At 40.2% G+C, this 18,989-nt stretch overlaps 1 protein-coding gene across 3 annotated transcripts in view; it reads right to left on the minus strand.

The window, feature by feature from the left end:
* ABCC4 (ATP binding cassette subfamily C member 4 (PEL blood group)) overlaps nt 1-18,989 on the minus strand; it is a 186,369-nt gene that overhangs the window by 136,058 nt on the left and 31,322 nt on the right. For all 3 annotated transcript variants that reach the window (XM_063336396.1, XM_063336387.1, XM_063336381.1), the window contains 3 exons: nt 6,564-6,674; nt 4,237-4,357; nt 3,370-3,594 (listed from right to left, as the gene is read on the minus strand). In XM_063336396.1, the coding sequence (XP_063192466.1) occupies nt 3,370-3,594; nt 4,237-4,357; nt 6,564-6,619 (402 nt within the window). In that variant the 5' untranslated portion in view covers nt 6,620-6,674. The remainder of the gene's footprint in view (nt 1-3,369; nt 3,595-4,236; nt 4,358-6,563; nt 6,675-18,989) is intronic.

The raw sequence follows: 18,989 nt of genomic DNA on the forward strand, positions 1-18,989 counted from the left end.
CAGCCCAGTTCATTTTGGCCAAGACAGCCTCAGGAGGAACCATGGAAGCATCTGAGCCAAAAGGACTGTGCTCATCTGTGACTGATTGGTCTTCTCAGGGAACAGACAGCCATTTCCAACGTCGGTGGCAATGCAATTTTAGTCTTTTCTTCCCTTCCTGCTTCAAAACTACTTTTGAAGTAGCACTGTTTTTTGATTAACTCTATCCCCACCGAGGCCAGTACACGGTGGCTTTAAATGCTGCTTTGACCGCAACAGTTATAAATTCACTCCCACGGTAAGAAATACTACTGAAGGTTATCTACAGCCACACACCTTTTTAAAAAGCAACTGTAGTTTGAATTTACATTTTATTTTACATTTGCCAATTATCAGTCTGTTTTCAGCACAAAGACCTGCTTGGTTTTCTGTCTATAAATTTTCCATACAGGTGTGTTTCCCAGCAAGCACCCTTTCTCAAGGAAAAGAGGTTTTAGTTATATGAACTAATGAGAGCAGTTTGTATGCTTGATGTCTTAAACTCTTTTTTTTCCCCAGATGTAATTGCACAGGCCCAGTTACAGTTCTTTAACCGTTACGTGCCTTCTGTACTCCCATCTTAGTGTTTTAATCTCTTCATGCCCCAAACAGTTAATTCAAAAGCACATTAAAAAAGGAGAACTGACCATAGAAAGGAATAATGTAACTCTTCAGTGAAATAACTCCTGACACCTTTTTGTCTGCTTTCTGTCTCAACCAACTACTTCACAGCTTAAACTGCTTTAGTGTTTATCTGAACCTCAAACAACTTCTAAAAGTTAAGTCTTCAAAAAAAATAATAAATAAATCAGTCCCCCATAAGTAGCCTTTGGTTTTAAAACATGAGATTGTGAGTCATGAGACAGATTCCATTTTCATTTTTGCTACAAGCTTCCTGCGTGCATCACTAACACTTCTTACTGATCACAAACCATCTTGGAGTTTGAATACAGGCTTTTTTGTAAATGACATTTTAACTTTCCAGGGAATGAAAAAGGGTCTAAAATTTAAGAATTATGAGCATTTGAAGTTCTCTATTAAGGATGCTCGTGGATACAACCCACTCATCCTTGCAAATCCAAGTTTTTATTTACTACAGCAATTAACAAACACTGCAAAAGTGCTGGTAAATTAGCATCCAGATTCTTTCAAAAGCATATATGAGGATAAAGAGAAAGTATGACCTATCTATAAGCCTCAGATAATGAAGACAAACGATTAGAAAGGTTTATCAACGTTCTGCTGTGACCTCAGCCTTCACCCTCAGGAGTAAACATTTATGAGATGAGGGGAGATTAATTTTCCATTTAATCACATCTCTAGAAATAAGGGTGCATATTATGAACATTTCTTTTCCAAGCTTCTAAGCTAATATCAACACAGCAACAAACAACATCACTATATACATATTTCATGAATTTCAAACCGTGTTATGATAATCAGTTTAGTAAATTAATACCTCAGAGAGATGTTTATGTACAAGAAAGCAGTGTGCCATGTTAGAGCTGAGTTCCCAGAGGATAATTTCCAAGGTATCAGAAGAGGGAGGAGAATAAATATGTGCATGAAAAGCAATCAACACTTACAATGGGGCCATTTTCACTCTCCTCACTTTACTGCTTTGCCCAAAACCTTCGCATGACCTATACCAGCAGTACAAGTGTTTGCCTTAAGTGGATGGTACCTATGCTTAATGGTTAAAATAACATGCATTTCTTTATATTCTAAAGAAACCTTACAGTCTTGATCCTTCAATTAAACTCCTTTGCTGAGGTAAGAACTTGCAGGACACTATTCCAGCAGCACTAAAGATAGAAAGATAGGGCATTTTCCCTTCCAGCATCCCCAGCAGGGACTTTGTGCGTGGAAGCGGAGATGGGCTCAATGGTTTGGGTATTGCCAACAGCTTCAGAAGAAGGAAACAGACATTTACGACTGGGTTGCTTGCTCCCCAGCGCACACCAAGGCCAGCATTTCACCCTGGGTGATGCTCAGCTCCTTCCTGTAGGTAACATCCACAACTTCTCTTGTTCCACTTTCTGTCTGACAGCAGCCTCGGCTCCGACTGTAGTCGAGGACAGCTTTTACTTGATCGGGCCACACAGACAGCAAGGAGACCACAGCTTACTGAATGTACATCCCTTCTCACGCTTCACTGGCTTTAGTGAAGGACTCCAGTGCTCCCATAGTAAAACCAGTAATTGATGCTAAAAACTGGCTCTACCCTACCTCTGGGATTCAGCTTGATTATGAACGGTCTCTCCTCTGCCCACTCCTCTCTTTCTTCCCCCCCAAGTAGGAGAGATACTAAAGGGACCTGCCTGGGCAGACGCCGAGCATCCCCTGCAGCCTAGAGGGGGCAGCAGCAGGACCACTGCCTGTCCCTGAACTAACCTGAGGGATGCCCTGAGGGGAAGCCGGGGGGGGCAGCCTCTCTGACCCGCAAAGGATGCAACTCTACAGCATTGCTGGAAGAAAACATAACCATTAACCACAGCAGGGGCGGGGGGAAACTGGACAGTGAAGCAATTCCCGGGCAACTGAGAATGTTGAACCCCGGGAGCTCTGCCCCTCTCCCCTGCTGTATGCTGATGGCCTTTACGGCTCCAGCACACAAACTTTCCACTCGCAATGGGGGGGCTCTTCTCCAACAGCATCAGCAGGTGAAAATCAGCAGCTCCTCCTAGGCTTTACGGCTATTTAATGCACCACCTTCACTAGCAGGACTGAAGTTATCATTCAGACACATAGAATCATGGAATGGCTTAGGTTGGAAGGGACCTTAAAGATCACCTAGGGCCAACCCCCCTGCCATGGGCAGGGACACCTCCCACTAGACCAGGTTGTTCAAAGCCCCCATCCAGCCTGGCCTTGAACACTTCCAGGGATGGGGCATCTGCAACTTCTCTGGACAATCTGTTCCAGTGCCTCACCACCCCCACAGTAAAGAATTTCTTCCTAAAATCTAATCTAAATCTACCCTCCTTCAGTTTAAAACTGTTGCCCCTCATCCTATCTCTACACTCCCTGATAAAGAGTCCCTCCCCATCTCTCCTGTAGGCCCCCTTCAGGTACTGGAAGGCTGCTATAAGGTCTCCCCGGAGCCTTCTCTTCTCCAGGCTAAACAACCCCAATTCTCTCAGCCTGTCCTCATAGCAGAGGTGCTCTGTTACCAAAGAGAGAGCAAAAACACATATATGTATTTAAGGTCTGATACATATTAGCATGCATTACATTTCTACAAATGAGTAACTTCAATGGAATTGCAAGCATGAACATAACTATATTTTTAAACTCTCCTAATGAATTAGCTGTCAAATGCCAAATGTACCCATAAACAGGTTTGCTTACCTTCCGATAAATCATATGACACATAGCTACCCTCAGCTTCATGCCAGCCCGCTGTACATGATAGAAGTATAAGTGGTGCATTATAGCTAGAATAAGCGTGCACACAGACAGAGCAGCTGCGTAGCAATATGCAAAATTCAAAGCTACCTCATCTGAGGAACCATAGTTTTCAAAATAATTAATAATTTTTCCCAAAAATATTGGCTGAACTATTTTGAGGGTTTCCTGAAAGAAAAAGAAAGGGAAAAAGTATTAACAATTTCCTATCATACCACGCTGCCCAAGTTTGTAACCAGGCAAATGAGAGCCAACTAGTGCCACAAGTCACATCCCGTACTATTTTGCCTTTACTGTGCTCTAAAATGTCAAGCCATTTTTTTCAACACATAATTCAAAAGAAATATGTTGCACATTGAAATGTAGCTGAATGTTTAAACCCTCTCACTTACCAATAAAAACTCTGATGTTATAAAAAAATGCATGAATACGTATTGCACTTCCATTTTTAAAGATGACAGTGTGTTGTTTACAGTCATTTACATATAGCAAAAACCCCCCTTTTCTACGGGGCACCCCACTCAGATACATAAAATACAGCTAAGCCTTGCAAAGCAAGTCAGTAGCTTGCAGTGTCTCAAAACTATTGCACTGAAATTGGCTCTCTGTTACACATCCATAATCCTGCAGTCACAACTCATTTTTCCAGTCTCTCCGGGGCTGTAGCTCTGTTTTACTTTTCTGAGAGCGTACACGAACATCACAGTTTCTCTGAACAGCCTGGCATGAAGTCACCAGTATGTATCATGCAACCTAATGGGCCAAGTTTCACATTGCTAAGTGTGTTGTATGACATTTTACACCACTTACCTCAATCATTGTGAAAATTCCAAAAACTAAATAGGATTTCCAGTAACAAAGAATGATGGCTTTTGTTAAATGTGGCGTTTTTCCTCTCTTTTTGGCTTTTTGCACCTCTTTATCCCAGTACCTGACAAGCAAAATGCAAACATGCTGGAGGACAGAAGTAAAATCACAAGGCAATTACCTGGAATAAAATACTTTCAGACTTACGGCCAAATTGCCACCATCACTTTTATACAACAACAACAGAAGTTAAGAGATGTTTTCTCATTCACATAAACACATAGTACTTAGCATTATAGGCCTATTTGCTCTTGTATAATCACAGCCAATTCACCACTGTTGACTACTATTGCCTTTGATATATTTCTTTCCTTCTCTCAGTTCAGACAGCCACTCACCTTAATTAAGACCCTATTATCATATGATCCCCTGACTATGGACTAAGGCAGCATGGAGTGTCTTTATCTTCTTATAAACTCTGCACTTCCCCAGAAAGGTTGTGATGCACAACCCTTTCTTATGTCTGGCACTTTCTTTTTTCCACCACGTGCTTCGATGAGGACGATCAAATATGGCATAAGAGCAGAGAGAACTGTCTGCAGCAGTTTTGTCACTTAACACTCCACACATCTCTCCAATGGCAAGGATTACAGCGGCAGTGGCAAAGACGTCTGCATTACTATGCGTCTGCCCACAAGTAGGACACAATCCGTTCACGTTAAAAATCAATGACAGTAATAACAAGCACGATTTTGAAAAGAAAGTATCAGAACTTAAGCAGACTTCTTAAAGCACACTCTTGTCAGACAGGATACTCTCCCTCACTTCTGGGAGGCTAATATATTTTCTGCCAGGCCCTCTGACCTTGCCAGTTTGAGGGCTGAAATGAGTCTAAAAAGCATGCAAACCAAATTATTTTTCAACAAAGCACACAAGTTTGAAGTAAATAGTACGGATAAGAAAACATTTTTTTTTTTATTTTTACCCTCTTCTTTTTGTTACAAGGATTATATTGTCTAAATGCTTCAGAATCAGAATTGAAACTGTGTAGATTCTGTGGAGTTTATTGGCCCAAGAGAAAAGGCTACTTCCTTAGGTGGCTATTTGTGAATTATATTCTCTGCTTCTTCGCCAAGTACACTAAAGAATGAAAAAACTTTTTTTTTTTTTTTTTTTGCATGCTGTATTTTCTACCATTTCCTGACTCATGGAAAGTCTGTGCTTTTACTGTAAGAATCCTTGGAAAGAGTCCATCTTCCTCCGCAGCAAATTCCCTGAACTGCTTCAAGACACAACCATGAAATCTGGCAAAGCTCTGCAGCTACGAAGATGTTAGAAGCTGCACTCCTATGAGCTTATTACTGACCCTCTTTCTCCTGTAAACTCATCCAGAGCAGGATGATGTAAGACCTGGTCATAGCCTTTCGTTTCTGGAGTCTTTTTACTTCTTGAGGAGCCTCTCCTCCCAACCAAACTATTAGGAAGTTGATTTGCTCTGCCTTCAGTGGAAAGGCAAGAAATAGCAAGGCCACACTTTCTTAACACAGAGGCCACCTTTCACAAGAAGAGTCCTTTTCCTCTAATTATATTTAGGAAGATTAGAAGATTATTTGAAGACAAAAACCTTCGCTATTGGAAGGTTCAAGACAATTTACATAAACTGTTACTTTTGGAAGATATTTCACTATTAACAGAAAAAGATAGATCCTCCTGGGTCCATGACAACATGATTGGTACACAGTCCATGAAAAAGTATTTATAACAAAATAAAAACACCTCCTAGACACAATGTTTTAGATGTCCAGGCATTTTATCCGCTTTACAAAGAGTGGCATATTTTCACCATACATATCTTTATCTACACACATATATAAAGGGTACACAGCTGTCACTTAATTCAGTTCGTGCTCAAAACCAAGAACAAAAAAAGAAAAAACTCTAAAACTTTTTACCCACTTTTATACTGAGAAATTTGAAAAGCTTCCATAGCTATTCTACCACAGGCCAGAAGACTCACATTAATTAACTGAGAATTACTGCAGTAACAGATGATGAAAAGTCTTCTTTTCCGAGCATTCTGCAGTGTCAAATTGGTCATAAATGACATTAATGGAAATACTCTAATGCATTTTCATTACGTCTAAGTTGAAAAAATTAAAATGCTTCCATAGTAAACCAGTTTTAAATATTATTTTCAGTTCTTCGGCTTTTTTAACAGTAGACTTTGTTAAATTTTACAACAACTTATTTTAATTTTAGAACAGGAATAAGACTCTCACCTTCACCAGCAGAAATACAATGAAAGAGAACAATTATTTTTTTCCCCTTACCATTGCAATTCTTCTCCAAGCTTCTCTGAGGAATCTTCTGGCAGCACTTTATACATATCATCTTCTTCAAGCTTCCGTTTATGGCCAGTAATAAATAAGGGATTCAACCACCTATTTAAATACAAATTATTAATAAACTGATCAGCAGACCAAAAGAGTAATTTCTTTATACACAAATTTAATTCTCTTACCTCTTTCTTCCCTCCTCTTCTCCTGCCTCACTCAACATCTACACTTTTTACTGCACTTCTCCCTTACCTAAGAATTAAGTCACCCCCATTTTACAAATGGGAAAGCATTTCCCATTTCCTAAAGCTATGCCCTGTAGCACCTTCCTCCCAGGCATCCAGACAGCCAGCACAACTCTTCTTGCCCTTAGGGCAACTGTTACAGTGTTTCCTTATAATTAATGAAAATCAGCATTTCTTTAAATATTTAAGAAAAAACAGAACTTAATCCAACTATTAAAATATTGACAGAGTTGTAAATAAAATTGTAATACATATTAAAAGATTTTTTTGTAACTAGCATGGCTATTCATTTACATGAAGAAAAAACTAACTGCTGTTCAACTGCCATCTTGACAAATACCAAAGGTCAGTAATTTAAAGACAACCACTCAAATGTAAAAACAGGTAAATAACGGATTATTACTAGAACTTATCTTAACCATGTTTAGAAATACAAACAAAAAGCACACTGTCACAGTGTGGCTGTACAAAAAAGGAAAATACTGCCTAACAGCTCAGTTTTCTTAGTGGACAGATTTTTAAAATCTCAGTATTTCATAAGAGCGCGTTGAAAACAAATTGTAATAGTGCTACTGTAGGTTTGCTGGAAAACACAACATTTTTGTTAGATCAAATAACGCTGTGAGGCAACTGTAAGACAAGGTTTTACACACTTAAATCCTTCTTCAAGTCTGAAACACGGGTCAAAGAGGTCCAAACAGTTTCAGTTGTGCTCCACGGGGCAGACGGATGCATGGCAGAAAGCACAAAAGTGACCAAGTTGTTAGTGAGATGGAGCAAAAGAGAATGACACCTCCGAAACAGGCACGGCTTAGTGGGAACAGGGGACTTGGGGCACTTGCAGTTTGCCACTTAGTTTTTCTCTCTGCCAAATCCATGATACTTGTTTCCAGGAGAAATGTGGATTTTGGTTCTCAGGCCTGTTTCCTACAAGTATTTTCTCAGCTGGTCAACACGATCAGAACCAAGAGGTCAGGCATGGACCTGTTTTGGAAAAAATACTCTTTCACTCAGGGCAAGGTGTTTGCTGTCAATTGCCTGTGAAAGTTCATAATTGCGGTTTAGTTTCTGATGCTTGATTACTCACTGACTTCACCAATTGGGTTTTTAAAGGAGTGTTCACACCAAGTGAAGCGTATTATTTTCTGGAAGGCCTACATGTGAGAATTCAAAACTGGGATAGTTTACAACGAGGGCATTTATTTATTCACAACCACAACAATGGTTGTGAATACTCATCAACTAGCTTTACATTTCTTGCTGGGGCATGTTCCAGTTAAATTTTGTATACACTTGCTTACAAGAAGTTTGTTGATTAGTTTTAGAGAGGGTGGAGGGGCAGGAGAGGGTACTCAGAGAGTTTCTTCAAAGATAGAGCTGCTGCAAAAACCTTTTCCACAAGCTCTAAGCTCCATGGCACAACTGCATGTAACAAATGGTATTAATAGTGGGGTCTTTTCCTTCACTACTCAGCATGTTAGCACAGTGTTTGTGTGACTCATTCAAAGATTAAGCCTCTATCCTTAGAGTAGCATCTTTAATGCCTTAACAGCCCTTTTTAAACTCTTGGAGGGAGTACTGAAGATCTGTGCATGTGAGCTGTTAAGCCCTCAATGTATGCTAAAAGGTGCAATTAGAAACAGAAAGTACTTGTCAGACAAGTCTGTTGCTTGGACTATATGGCCAAATAGCATCAGGGCCCAAATCACTGCCACAACTTCCCTACAGCTCCTGATAAAACGTCTCAAACTTCAGTTGCTCCAACCAGCAGAAGAGTTTCTGCCTGGTTTGACGCAATGAATCTGATCCCTTGAAACGTTTCTTCTTCAGCCTCAGTTCTTGCTGCCAACCACAGGTAAGAAGCAAATGTGATGCAAATAACCTCAAGACCATTCAAACAATTTCAGCCTGCTGAACGAGAGAGGCTCTATTTGCTCCAGGACAGATAGTTATGGGAAAGATCTGCAGAATTCAGTAGAGTCACGTGGCTGATACCAAGCATTCCTCCCCTTGCAACATCAGTATCAGCCTACAGTCTACTCCATAAACAAGTCACAGGTGTCCTTTCTGACAGAGAAAGCTAGAGAACAAGTTATCTTCCCCAACTCCTTTATCATGAAAATCAGGATGAGGCAGCCCTTTCAGGAAAATACAAGGATAAATTCTTCTCACATCTATGGAAATAGTTACGAGATTCCACTAACCATTGCTGCCAAGGCGGTGAAAACAGAAATCGTTCTGACATTTAGCAAGGAGCATAAATAGGAAATTTATTACAGAATCACAGAATGGCTGAGGTTGGTTATAAAGGACCTCTGGAGGTCATGCGGTCATAGAATCATAGAATCTTTTAGGTTGGAAAAGACCCTTGGGATCATCGAGTCCAACCATCAACCCCACTCTACAAAGTTCTCCCCTACACCATATCCCCTAACACCACATCTAAATGAGTCTTAAACACATTCAGGGATGGTGACTCCACCACCTCCCTGGGCAGCCTATTCCAGTGTCTGACCACTCTCTCTGGGAAGAATTTTTTCCTAATGTCCAGTCTAAACCTACCCTGCTGCAGCTTGAACCCATTCCCTCTTGTTCTCTTGCTAATTACCTGTGAGAAGAGACCAGCACCAACCTCTCTACAATGTCCTTTCAAGTAGTTGTAGAGAGCTATGAGGTCTCCCCTCAGCCTCCTCTTCCTCAAACTAAACAGTCCCAGCTCCTTCAACCGCTCCTCATAAGATTTATTCTGCAGGCCCTTCACCAGCTTCATTGCCCTCCTCTGCACTCGCTCCAGCACCTCGATATCTCTCTCGTATTGAGGTGCACAAAACTGGACATAATACCAAGGTGTGGCCTCACCAGTCCTTCAAGCAGGACAGCCTAGAAACAATTGCCCAGGACCATGTCCGAACAGCTTTTGAAGATCTCCAAGGAAGGAGACTCTACAGCCTCTCTGAGCAACCTGTGCCAGTGCTTGGTCACCCCCACAGTGCAAAAGTGTTTCCTGATGTTCACAGGGAACCTCCCGTGTTTCAGGTTGTGCCCATTGCCTTTGGTCCTGTCACTGGGCACCACTGAGCAGAGCCTGCACCCTCCCTTCAGGTATTTATATACATCGATGAGATTCTCCGGAGCCTTTTCTTCTCCAGGCTGAACAGCCCTAGCTCTCTCAGCCTCTCCTCACAGGAAACATGTCCAGACCCTTCCATCACCTCTGTGGCCCTTTGCTAGACTCTCTTCAGTATGTCCATGTCTCTCTTGTAGTGGCGAGCCCAGAACTGGACTCAGGACTCCAGGTGTGGCTGAATGGTGCTGTCTGTTATTGGCACGTAGCAGAACGCACAGAAGAAAATAAAAGACACTTTTAAAATATATGCATTTTAAAAAATAAAACAATGCTCTTAATGTTACTCTGTAGAACACCATTCCTTTACTTATCCTTTTCAAAACACGGTGATAAACCACAACCAGGCCACAGGAAGAACAATGCTTCTGTTAAGGGTGACTCCTCCATCTTAATGTCACTTTGATTCAGCTGTAGTGACAGCCAACAGCAGCAGAGTGTTGACCACAACCACAGTGTAGCAAAATAACCAGATGAAAGATAACGTTCCCAAGTCTCCAGGATTGCTAGAGTCATATAGCTTATCCTTGGGCCTTAAACTGTCAAAAAACCCCTCCAAGTTACTGATGATACACCCACCTCCACTGAGTTCTTACAGTTTATGGTAAATCCCTTCGGTCCCCCCCCATCTCCACACCAATCAAGTACTGTACATACTACGAGACTGAATTTCCAAATTAAGTAGCAGATGGAGACAGTAGTGCAGAGTGTAAGTTGACAAAAATATCAAGGTTTTCAGACTATTTGTTCCAGTGAGACCTAGCACAAATTCAGGGCTTCTCATACTTTTCCAATAGTTAAAATCCTAATTTTGAGCACAGTCACATATTGTACTACAACCTATATATGTTAACATTAAAGAAGGCAAGGAAAACCAATTCAGAGTATGCAGAAAACTGTGGCAATTCATTTTGTGACTCATTTATTATAATGGACAAAATGGCACAGACTCAGCACAAGTCCATGTGTTTCTGTAGGGTTAGGAAAAAAACACTTCATAAAAAGAAACAAAAATTTAAAAAACAGACATTGTTGAGCTTTATGACTACCCTCCCCCAAAATACTGATCTTCAGGAGCTACAGCTATGAAGGTCTTAAGAGTACAATAGCTGTTGACAGTGTTTTGTGATACTGTAGGCTATACTTGAAGATCTTTAGAAGGTTAATTTTTTTTATTTTCAGATTTCAAATTATGCTTAGGCTTGAGGAGCTTTTAGCCCAAAAATGAGGCCTTCTATTTGTCCACTGCAAATTCTCATTACTGCAAAAACAGCTCAAGTTTCACCATCTCACTGATGTGTCCTGAACTTCACACTGGAAGGTCTACTTTCATGCAGAAGATTCAGCAGATGTTCATATTCAGTCATTAAAGTAAAAATTTCCGCCAGGGTGCCACACGCAGATTACGTCCCCTGGAATTCTCTGCATTTAGAGCAGAATTGAGACCAACTATTTCACACAGCCTGCTGTTATTCGAGTCACACACTCGTAACAAGCAAATGAACCAAGCCCTTCTCTTGCCTGAAGGCTCAGTTAAATTAAAGAGTGCTGTAAGAGGACTGCTAAAGGAAGCTGGCAAATAAGGCAATGGCCTACATAAAGAACATCCCTGAAACCTCAACTTAGCCATAAAGGAAAACTACTTGTTAGAGTGCTATGTCTTTTGTCCCAACAGAGATTGGCTAACACTGATCCGTTCAACGGGGGATTAAAAAAAGCCCACGGAAAAGTAGAATTTGTTACGAACACAGAAACTGTGCAAGCTGCATTATTCTTTAATAAAAAAAGCTAAAATAATGTACAAAATTAAAGATGACCTAGCAAAATGGAGCAAATACATAGACAGTGATGCAAACTACTCCTCTTATCCCAAGATATAAAATGGACATAAAATGGACTCGCTACCAATCTATTGTTTGAAGAAAGAAAGAAGCAACATGGTGGGGAGGAAAGACTCACACCTCAGTCCCACGTTTGTGTATTTCCTTCTGAAGAGCTGTTCAACTTAAATAAAAATAGGACCCCTTAGACACTGTCTTCTCTTTCCCCAGGTACCATCCTGTTTGCTAAGAATTCTGAATAATTACTTGGTTCTTACACATCACCTCATTTTAGTAACTCTCTCAAAACACAGAGTTCACATGATGCCTTTCAAAGAGCTTAGCCCAAATTTTTCCTACCATGAACTACACAAAAATGTGAATATCTGGAAGATTCCCGAGCACCTTCTGTTCTGCTGGGAATGCCTCTGTTCTATCAAGGCAATTAGCTGATCAAAGACATCATTCTGGAAAGAAGCCCAGAATTAGTCCCTGTTACTGTCAGAATACTGATGTCACTAGCAATAAAGATTAAAAAAAAAAATATTAAGAAATCACTCTGTAACCTGGTGCAAACACAACTGCAAAACAGTAGCTCACTGTTCTGACCCAAAAAAGCTTTCCACCTCTACAGCTGTACCTTGGGCACTGATAAAAAAAGAAAGTGATTCATTTCAGAACCAGCAGATACACAAAGACCACAATATAAACACTCACTTCCTGCATTTCCCTGCTCCTGAGCCCTGACATTACACACCCTGTAACATTACAACACAGTCAACCAGCCACAATTTACTTGGTTGTTCAGGAAAGTGCAATTTTTACCAGCTGCAATTAGAGCAACTCCACCAGGATTTTGGAAAGCCTCTAACATCTGCAGAAAAAAGCTAAGAAAGACAGTGTTTTCTTACTCTTGGAAGAGAAGTGAGACATCAAGGGGAGGTCTCAAGTCATCCTCTTCTTCATAGAGACAGCATGTAGGCGAATCAGGCCCCGCTATCCGAAAGGCAGGGCCATCATGCAGTGAGAATAGTCAGGCTACTCCGTTTCATACATGAAATAAAATTTCCTAAATGAGAAACTTTTTAAATTAGGTTTGCTAGCATCCCAAAAGAATTGCCTTTCAGCCAAGGAAGAAATACATTACAGATAGGTACGTTAAACTAATAGCAGTGTCCAGCTCAACTGATTCATTAAGCCAGGGCTGGGTCCTACTGTACCTCTGAATTTACATCGTGTCCTGCTTGCAAATGCTCAAAAAAGTACCATTCTCACACTGCAGAGCAGGCCTGCAGAGCTCTCCAGAAACCCATGCACATATTGCAAGTTCTTCATGAACCCAGAAAGTCTGTCACAAAACGTCAGCCAAGAAGCGTCTGCAATTACATTGCAAAGCTGGCAGAAATAAAAAGTGTCTCCGGACCAAAGGATGCATCTGTCGGGGCCCTGGGCTCACCCACAGGTTTCAATAGCCCTGACCAGCGCCCAACAGTTACACCATAGTCGGTCACTAACATACTATAATACCTCCCTCTGCGCAAGTGCAAAATTTTGCTCACCAGTTTCACAAAAGCCCTTGCTTTATCACTGGCCAAGTCAGAAAAATCCGACTACGTGGTCTAGTTTTCTAATTAGAAAAATATTTTCTTTTTGTCCTCCTTTATTTGTAATTATAGGCAGAAGTTTAACTTCTGGGTAATTTTACAGCACCCAGTAAAAGCCACATCCTGTATACTCTCATCAACTAATTCCTTAAGGAGGTGGTTTACAAGCTGCATTTTCCCCATTCCTCTTGAGCCTATTTGTGCATTAAATTACAAGCATCATCTGTTTACACTCAATGTCCACTTATTTTTCAACAGTTGCACAGGAGAGTCTTTGTTTACTCAAATTCTTCCATAACACTAGGATTTCATCTCCTTGAGCTGCTTGGAAGCACTACTTCAGCTACTAAGCTGCAAAGTAACACATATTTCTTTCTCTTTAATCACCTACTTTGGAGCTGGGTTTTTTGTAAAATAAATGGGGTTTCCTCACGGGACCTTTTGATTATAAATCCACGTTGTTTATCCTCTGTGGTTTACCTTAGCTGTCTACCCGCCTCATTGTACTGTTCATTTACCCACCTTCATGACTTGAAGTTCTACCACCAGCAGTGCAAATCCAACACTGCCATGTGCTTGCTGGCAGTCCAGAGGAGCACCACTGGGATGGCATGTACAGACAGAAGGACACACACTGACAGTCTCCAGTGTTATTTTACAAGAATTCATAACTATCACTGCAATAGCTTGTAGTAGTCATGTGATTTTTTTTTTCTAAAACCTATCTCTATTTCAGATGCTCATCCATTCTCTTCAGTAAGCTGCCTTTCCCCACTTCCCCTTACCAAGGCAGTCATCTAGAATTATATATAATAAGTAAACAGAATAAGTTCTGGTATTTCTTCTGATGCTTTTCAACTGGTGTTTTGTTTGCGACTTCCGTCCTCGGCTGACTGCGGCTTGAACAGTAGATTTTCTTATTGCTTACAGTAGGAAAAAATAGGAATACAATGAAATTACTTCAAAGCCATATTAACTGAAAAACACCCTTCAGGCTTCCAGTTCCAGTGCCAGACTGTATTAACCTTTGATACTCAGCTTCATCTCATCTTCCAAGCTGTTGCTTTTTCACAGCCCAGTGTAAGCAGATAAGTTGCTGAACATCCACTTTCTGATGCTGACAGTAACTTAATTGGTATTTGATTGCACTTATTGCAGGCTATTTTCATGGCGCTCATCTACACAGCATCAGCCAGGTATGAAATACCTGATTACTCTAACATACTTCCTCATATTCCAGATGGCAAGAAGTACAAACAGGATGAAGAAAGGCGGGGGACCCAACAAAAAAAAACCCTACGATACTGTAGCTAACATTTTCTGCAAGGCCTGGAAGCAGGGAATGGAGAAGCAGCACCACCTGTACCTGTGGCATTCCAAAAACTATCATTAAAATATTGATTCCAAACCCAGCATCCACTTGCCAAGAAGAATATCCAAAATACCAAAGATCTGATATAAAGGTCTGAAGATGACACCTTCCTTACAGCAATAAATTTCAGTGAAAGCTATTTTTTGAAGTAGGGCCTAAGTAATCACAGAGAGTGAAGGGAAAGAGAGTTACTCAATTTCCCAGAAAAGAATTGGTCATCCAAACAAGTTTCTAATCTCAGATTAGTTACCATTGAAACAACTAAATTGGAGCTGGCAGTTTCTTCATCGTTTGAAAAATGCATCCAAAAACTGTGTTATAGCTCACATACATGTTTAATAGAAAAAAGGAACCAACAACAAAAGAAGGCTCAAACCCTGAAACCAAAGTTACGCAGAAAGTCTAGTTGAGCATAATGGTCTCCGATTTCAGTTTCCAAAAGAAAATGCAAATGCTGAAACCTAATGGTAGCAATTTCTGTATTAACATCCTTTCTGGCAAGTAATGGAAATAGGAAGAATTAAAATCACGTTTGAGTTCACACTACTATTATAAGTGTTCAGGTGCCAGCGATACAAAAACAAAAAATAGATTATTGGTCTTTTTAACCTTCCCCTTCCAAAATCTAATTGTGTAATTTCCCTCCTCCACTCTACCTAAAGCCTTGACGAATTTTCTAGAAGTGGGGGAAAAAAATGATTTTTGGAAAAAAAAGAAAAACACAACAGTACAACATACTCCTAATTTTGAAGTTTTGCAGGAATTAGAAGAGACGTTTTTTCTCATAAATGATACAGCATGCTTTACGTTGGGCAATCCAAAGGCAAACTGCCTCAGCATTTTGTTATACTCAGTTAATCTAATTACATATCTAAGAAGATATTTACTGCAGATAGCAAATGCTAACACTCCGATAGTTTATACACACTTGCTGTAGTCAATATATTTATCGCTCTTTACCCATGTATTTTCACTTCAGTAGCTCATAAACGATGACTTTCAAACAGTATTTTCTTCTGCGTAATACAGCTATCTTGCAATGAAACAAGCAAAACTTACACATGAATGCAGCAGTTCAAGAGACTGAATGATTCAAATTTGACTACAGGATATTAAATATCTGATAAATGAACAAACAAGGCATTATCTTTAATAAAAGCTGTATGTGTGATCCTCAGTCTTCTTTCAATCAGGAGAAATAAAGAAGCAAGTATGATTTCATTCTTCAGCTACTGAAAACGTGTTTTCTCTTTATCTACGCTGAAGATACCAACCACTCTGATTCCAACCCAGGGGGGCTGGAACTAGATGATCTTTAAGGTCCCTTCCAACCTAAACCATTCTATGACTCTAAGATGCTTACATATTTCTTTAGGGTTTCTTACAGTACTACTATCATCCTGCACCAATAAATGCATCAATAAATGAACTAAAAATGAGCTACCTCAGAGACCTTTATAAAGTGGTATCTGCTGGGAGTCATCACCATCAGCAACTTCACGCATTGCCAGTGGGAATTCACTAGATATCAGGCAGGATTCCCAGGCAATCACAAAGCCTGATGCTGCTTGATATTTTCATTTGTTACATGAAGTAACGGTAAAATCCTCACAGGCAAATCTATTCACTGTCACAGTAAGGAATGTGGATCAGTTGTAAGGGTGGCACTGCCAGACTCCGGCTGGAACTTCCAAGAAAGGCAATGAATTCTTTGCCTAACTTCTTTAAATGCAAGGCAAGATATGCCTTTGAAGAGAGCCAAGTCACAGGACTAAAATACAGGTAACACTTAGGCCTACTCAGAAGTCCAGCTAAATCAGTCAGTGGCCCTTCCATTTCTAAGCTATGGAGCAAGACAGGAAGAAGACGCCAAGGAAAGCATGTAGTTATTGACACTGCTACAAGAGAGACGCATGACGTGGCTCTTTGGTCAGACAAACAGCTACGTACTGTGCAGTCAACACTGAAAATCTTGGGATTTAGATATCTGTGCTTACCTCATTCCACTCACACTTAAATTCACATGTAAAGGTGGTTTTTTTCAGTCTTCTCCCACTACACTCCAAGTCAGAGCAGTGAAGAAGACTTAGTGGTTTTGTCATTTTCCCTAGAGCACATACTTAGTAAGCCAAGAACAATGCTGTCAGACACCAACAGGTAATGATAAACTCCTTGGAATCATAACTGTGCGGATGCCTTGGAGCAAGTTTTCGGTTCATGTTTTAATGCTGTTATTGTAACGGCAAGTGCCACATGTCAAGTGATGATGTAAAAAGGCGTCCAGACTTAGGATGCTGACAGTGTCCAGTGCTCCAAAGGAGCAGAGAACTTCTCACAGGCACAGCCAGTCTGTGACAGATAAGTAATTACTATTAAAATTATTATTATATATTTTTAATAAATTATAAATACATGAAATTTAGCAGGACTTTAATTTATTTTATTTCTCTGAACAAAAACACCAGATACTCTTTCCAGGGTGTTCCAGCTTGCCCTCCTTCTCATGTTATTAACAGGCCAAAAGTTATCCAGCCTTTTAAAAATTTAATCATAGCACCATGTTTTGTAACTTTCCACTGAAGTGGATTCGATGCCTGAACAACAGAACGCATAAAAAAAAAAATCAACTGCTGTATAGCTAGGACGTGTTTGATAAATCAACAGAACGAATGCTGTAAGCAAATAAAAATACATCTGCTACTTAATGAGCATGCAAGCTCAAAGATGGGTTAATAGTTAGAAAACAGATATACTCTTACCATGTACAGTTATTAATTAATAATCCCCACCCCCCCACAGCAGAAAAAAAGACGTGAAAAGTGCTATTCTCAGATGCATAAAGTATGGAGTATAAGGCTTTTTAAACTCAAAACACTTTCTGCAACGGAATAGCTGCTTAAACATAAAAACCACCAGACTGAATTCTTTCCTTCTCGGACGGACGTAAAAAAGAAAGCAAATCCTCCTATCCATCCTTCAAAGCCTTCAGTCTCACTAGGAAGCTGAGCCAGCAATAAAATAAAAATTTAAAAAAAAAAACAACAACAACAAAACATAGATGAAGTAAATCAGAAATATACCCGAGTGCTGCTAACTCTGTAACTGAACTACCAGCCAGAGCTTAAAGAAGTTTGGTGACCGTGAGAACTTGTGTTCTCTGAAGGTCAGTAGTTAGAGCTATATCTGAACATTAGAACAACAACTTGGGCTTTGACAATCCTATGTTAATATAGATAATTCAGTGAGGGATACGGAAAACAAGAATATTTTGCAACTGCCCTGATCTTCATACTTCTGTCAGAAAGTTTTTTTTATTGTTGTAACATGTAGACTAACATTACACAAGGGATGCGTTATAAAAATAACAACATTCACACACAACCCAGATGCTCCTCTTTCCCATGAATGTACTACTAGAGCATTTAATGTTCATCAAGCTCATACTTGTCAAAGTCACAACCCAAAAGCAAGAAGACAAGCTTTGAACAATGGGAGAAGAATGTGTCTTCAGCCTACACACTCATTACCTTGGTTTTATAATTCAATGAAAACATGACTTCTTTTCTCCGGTGAGTTTGATCCTGTTTCTGCCAGGCAGCAATTTCTAGCTTTTCTTCTGAACCACTGGCAGCAAAGGAGAGGGTGCTTCCTTGCAATGGCGAAATTGCACTTTTGGAGCAAAATATAAATAAAATAAAAATAAGAAGGACCCTTGCCTAGCTACCTGCTGTCTGCCCTCATTGACAACAAGCAGCCAACACCTGGGATTTGGAGAGCAGAGCAGGCACACTCAAGCAGCTGCATGGTGGTGGCTGACACTACTCCCAGGACAGCTCTCTTCAAGCACCGTTTTTCCAGTTCTCCAGCTGAAAACGTCTCAGAACATCCTCTATGAGACAGCAGTTGAAATGAAGCAGCACTGACACAGCTGTCTGTCAGACGCCATACGCTTTGTAGAAAGAAATAACAATTCTTAAAGCTACCCTTAAAGTTAGCCTTATAACTAACGAAGCGTGTTTTAATACTTGCTTGATTTTATGTAAAACAGTATCAACTTGCAGAAATGTGACAGCCCCTCCCTGTTTACTCAATTTAAGCCACAGCAGGCATCATTTCAGCTGAAATTTTCACTAAGAAAATACTGATGCTTTCTGACTAGTAAATAATAAGGATATACTGGTATTTTTCACGAGCATGTGCAGCACAGGTAAGAGAAGAGACTTTAAAAGGGTATTTCCACTGCTGTGAATTATAC

The sequence above is a fragment of the Chroicocephalus ridibundus genome, chromosome 1 (genome assembly GCF_963924245.1).
Source record: "Chroicocephalus ridibundus chromosome 1, bChrRid1.1, whole genome shotgun sequence".
Taxonomy (NCBI): Eukaryota; Metazoa; Chordata; class Aves; order Charadriiformes; family Laridae; genus Chroicocephalus; species Chroicocephalus ridibundus.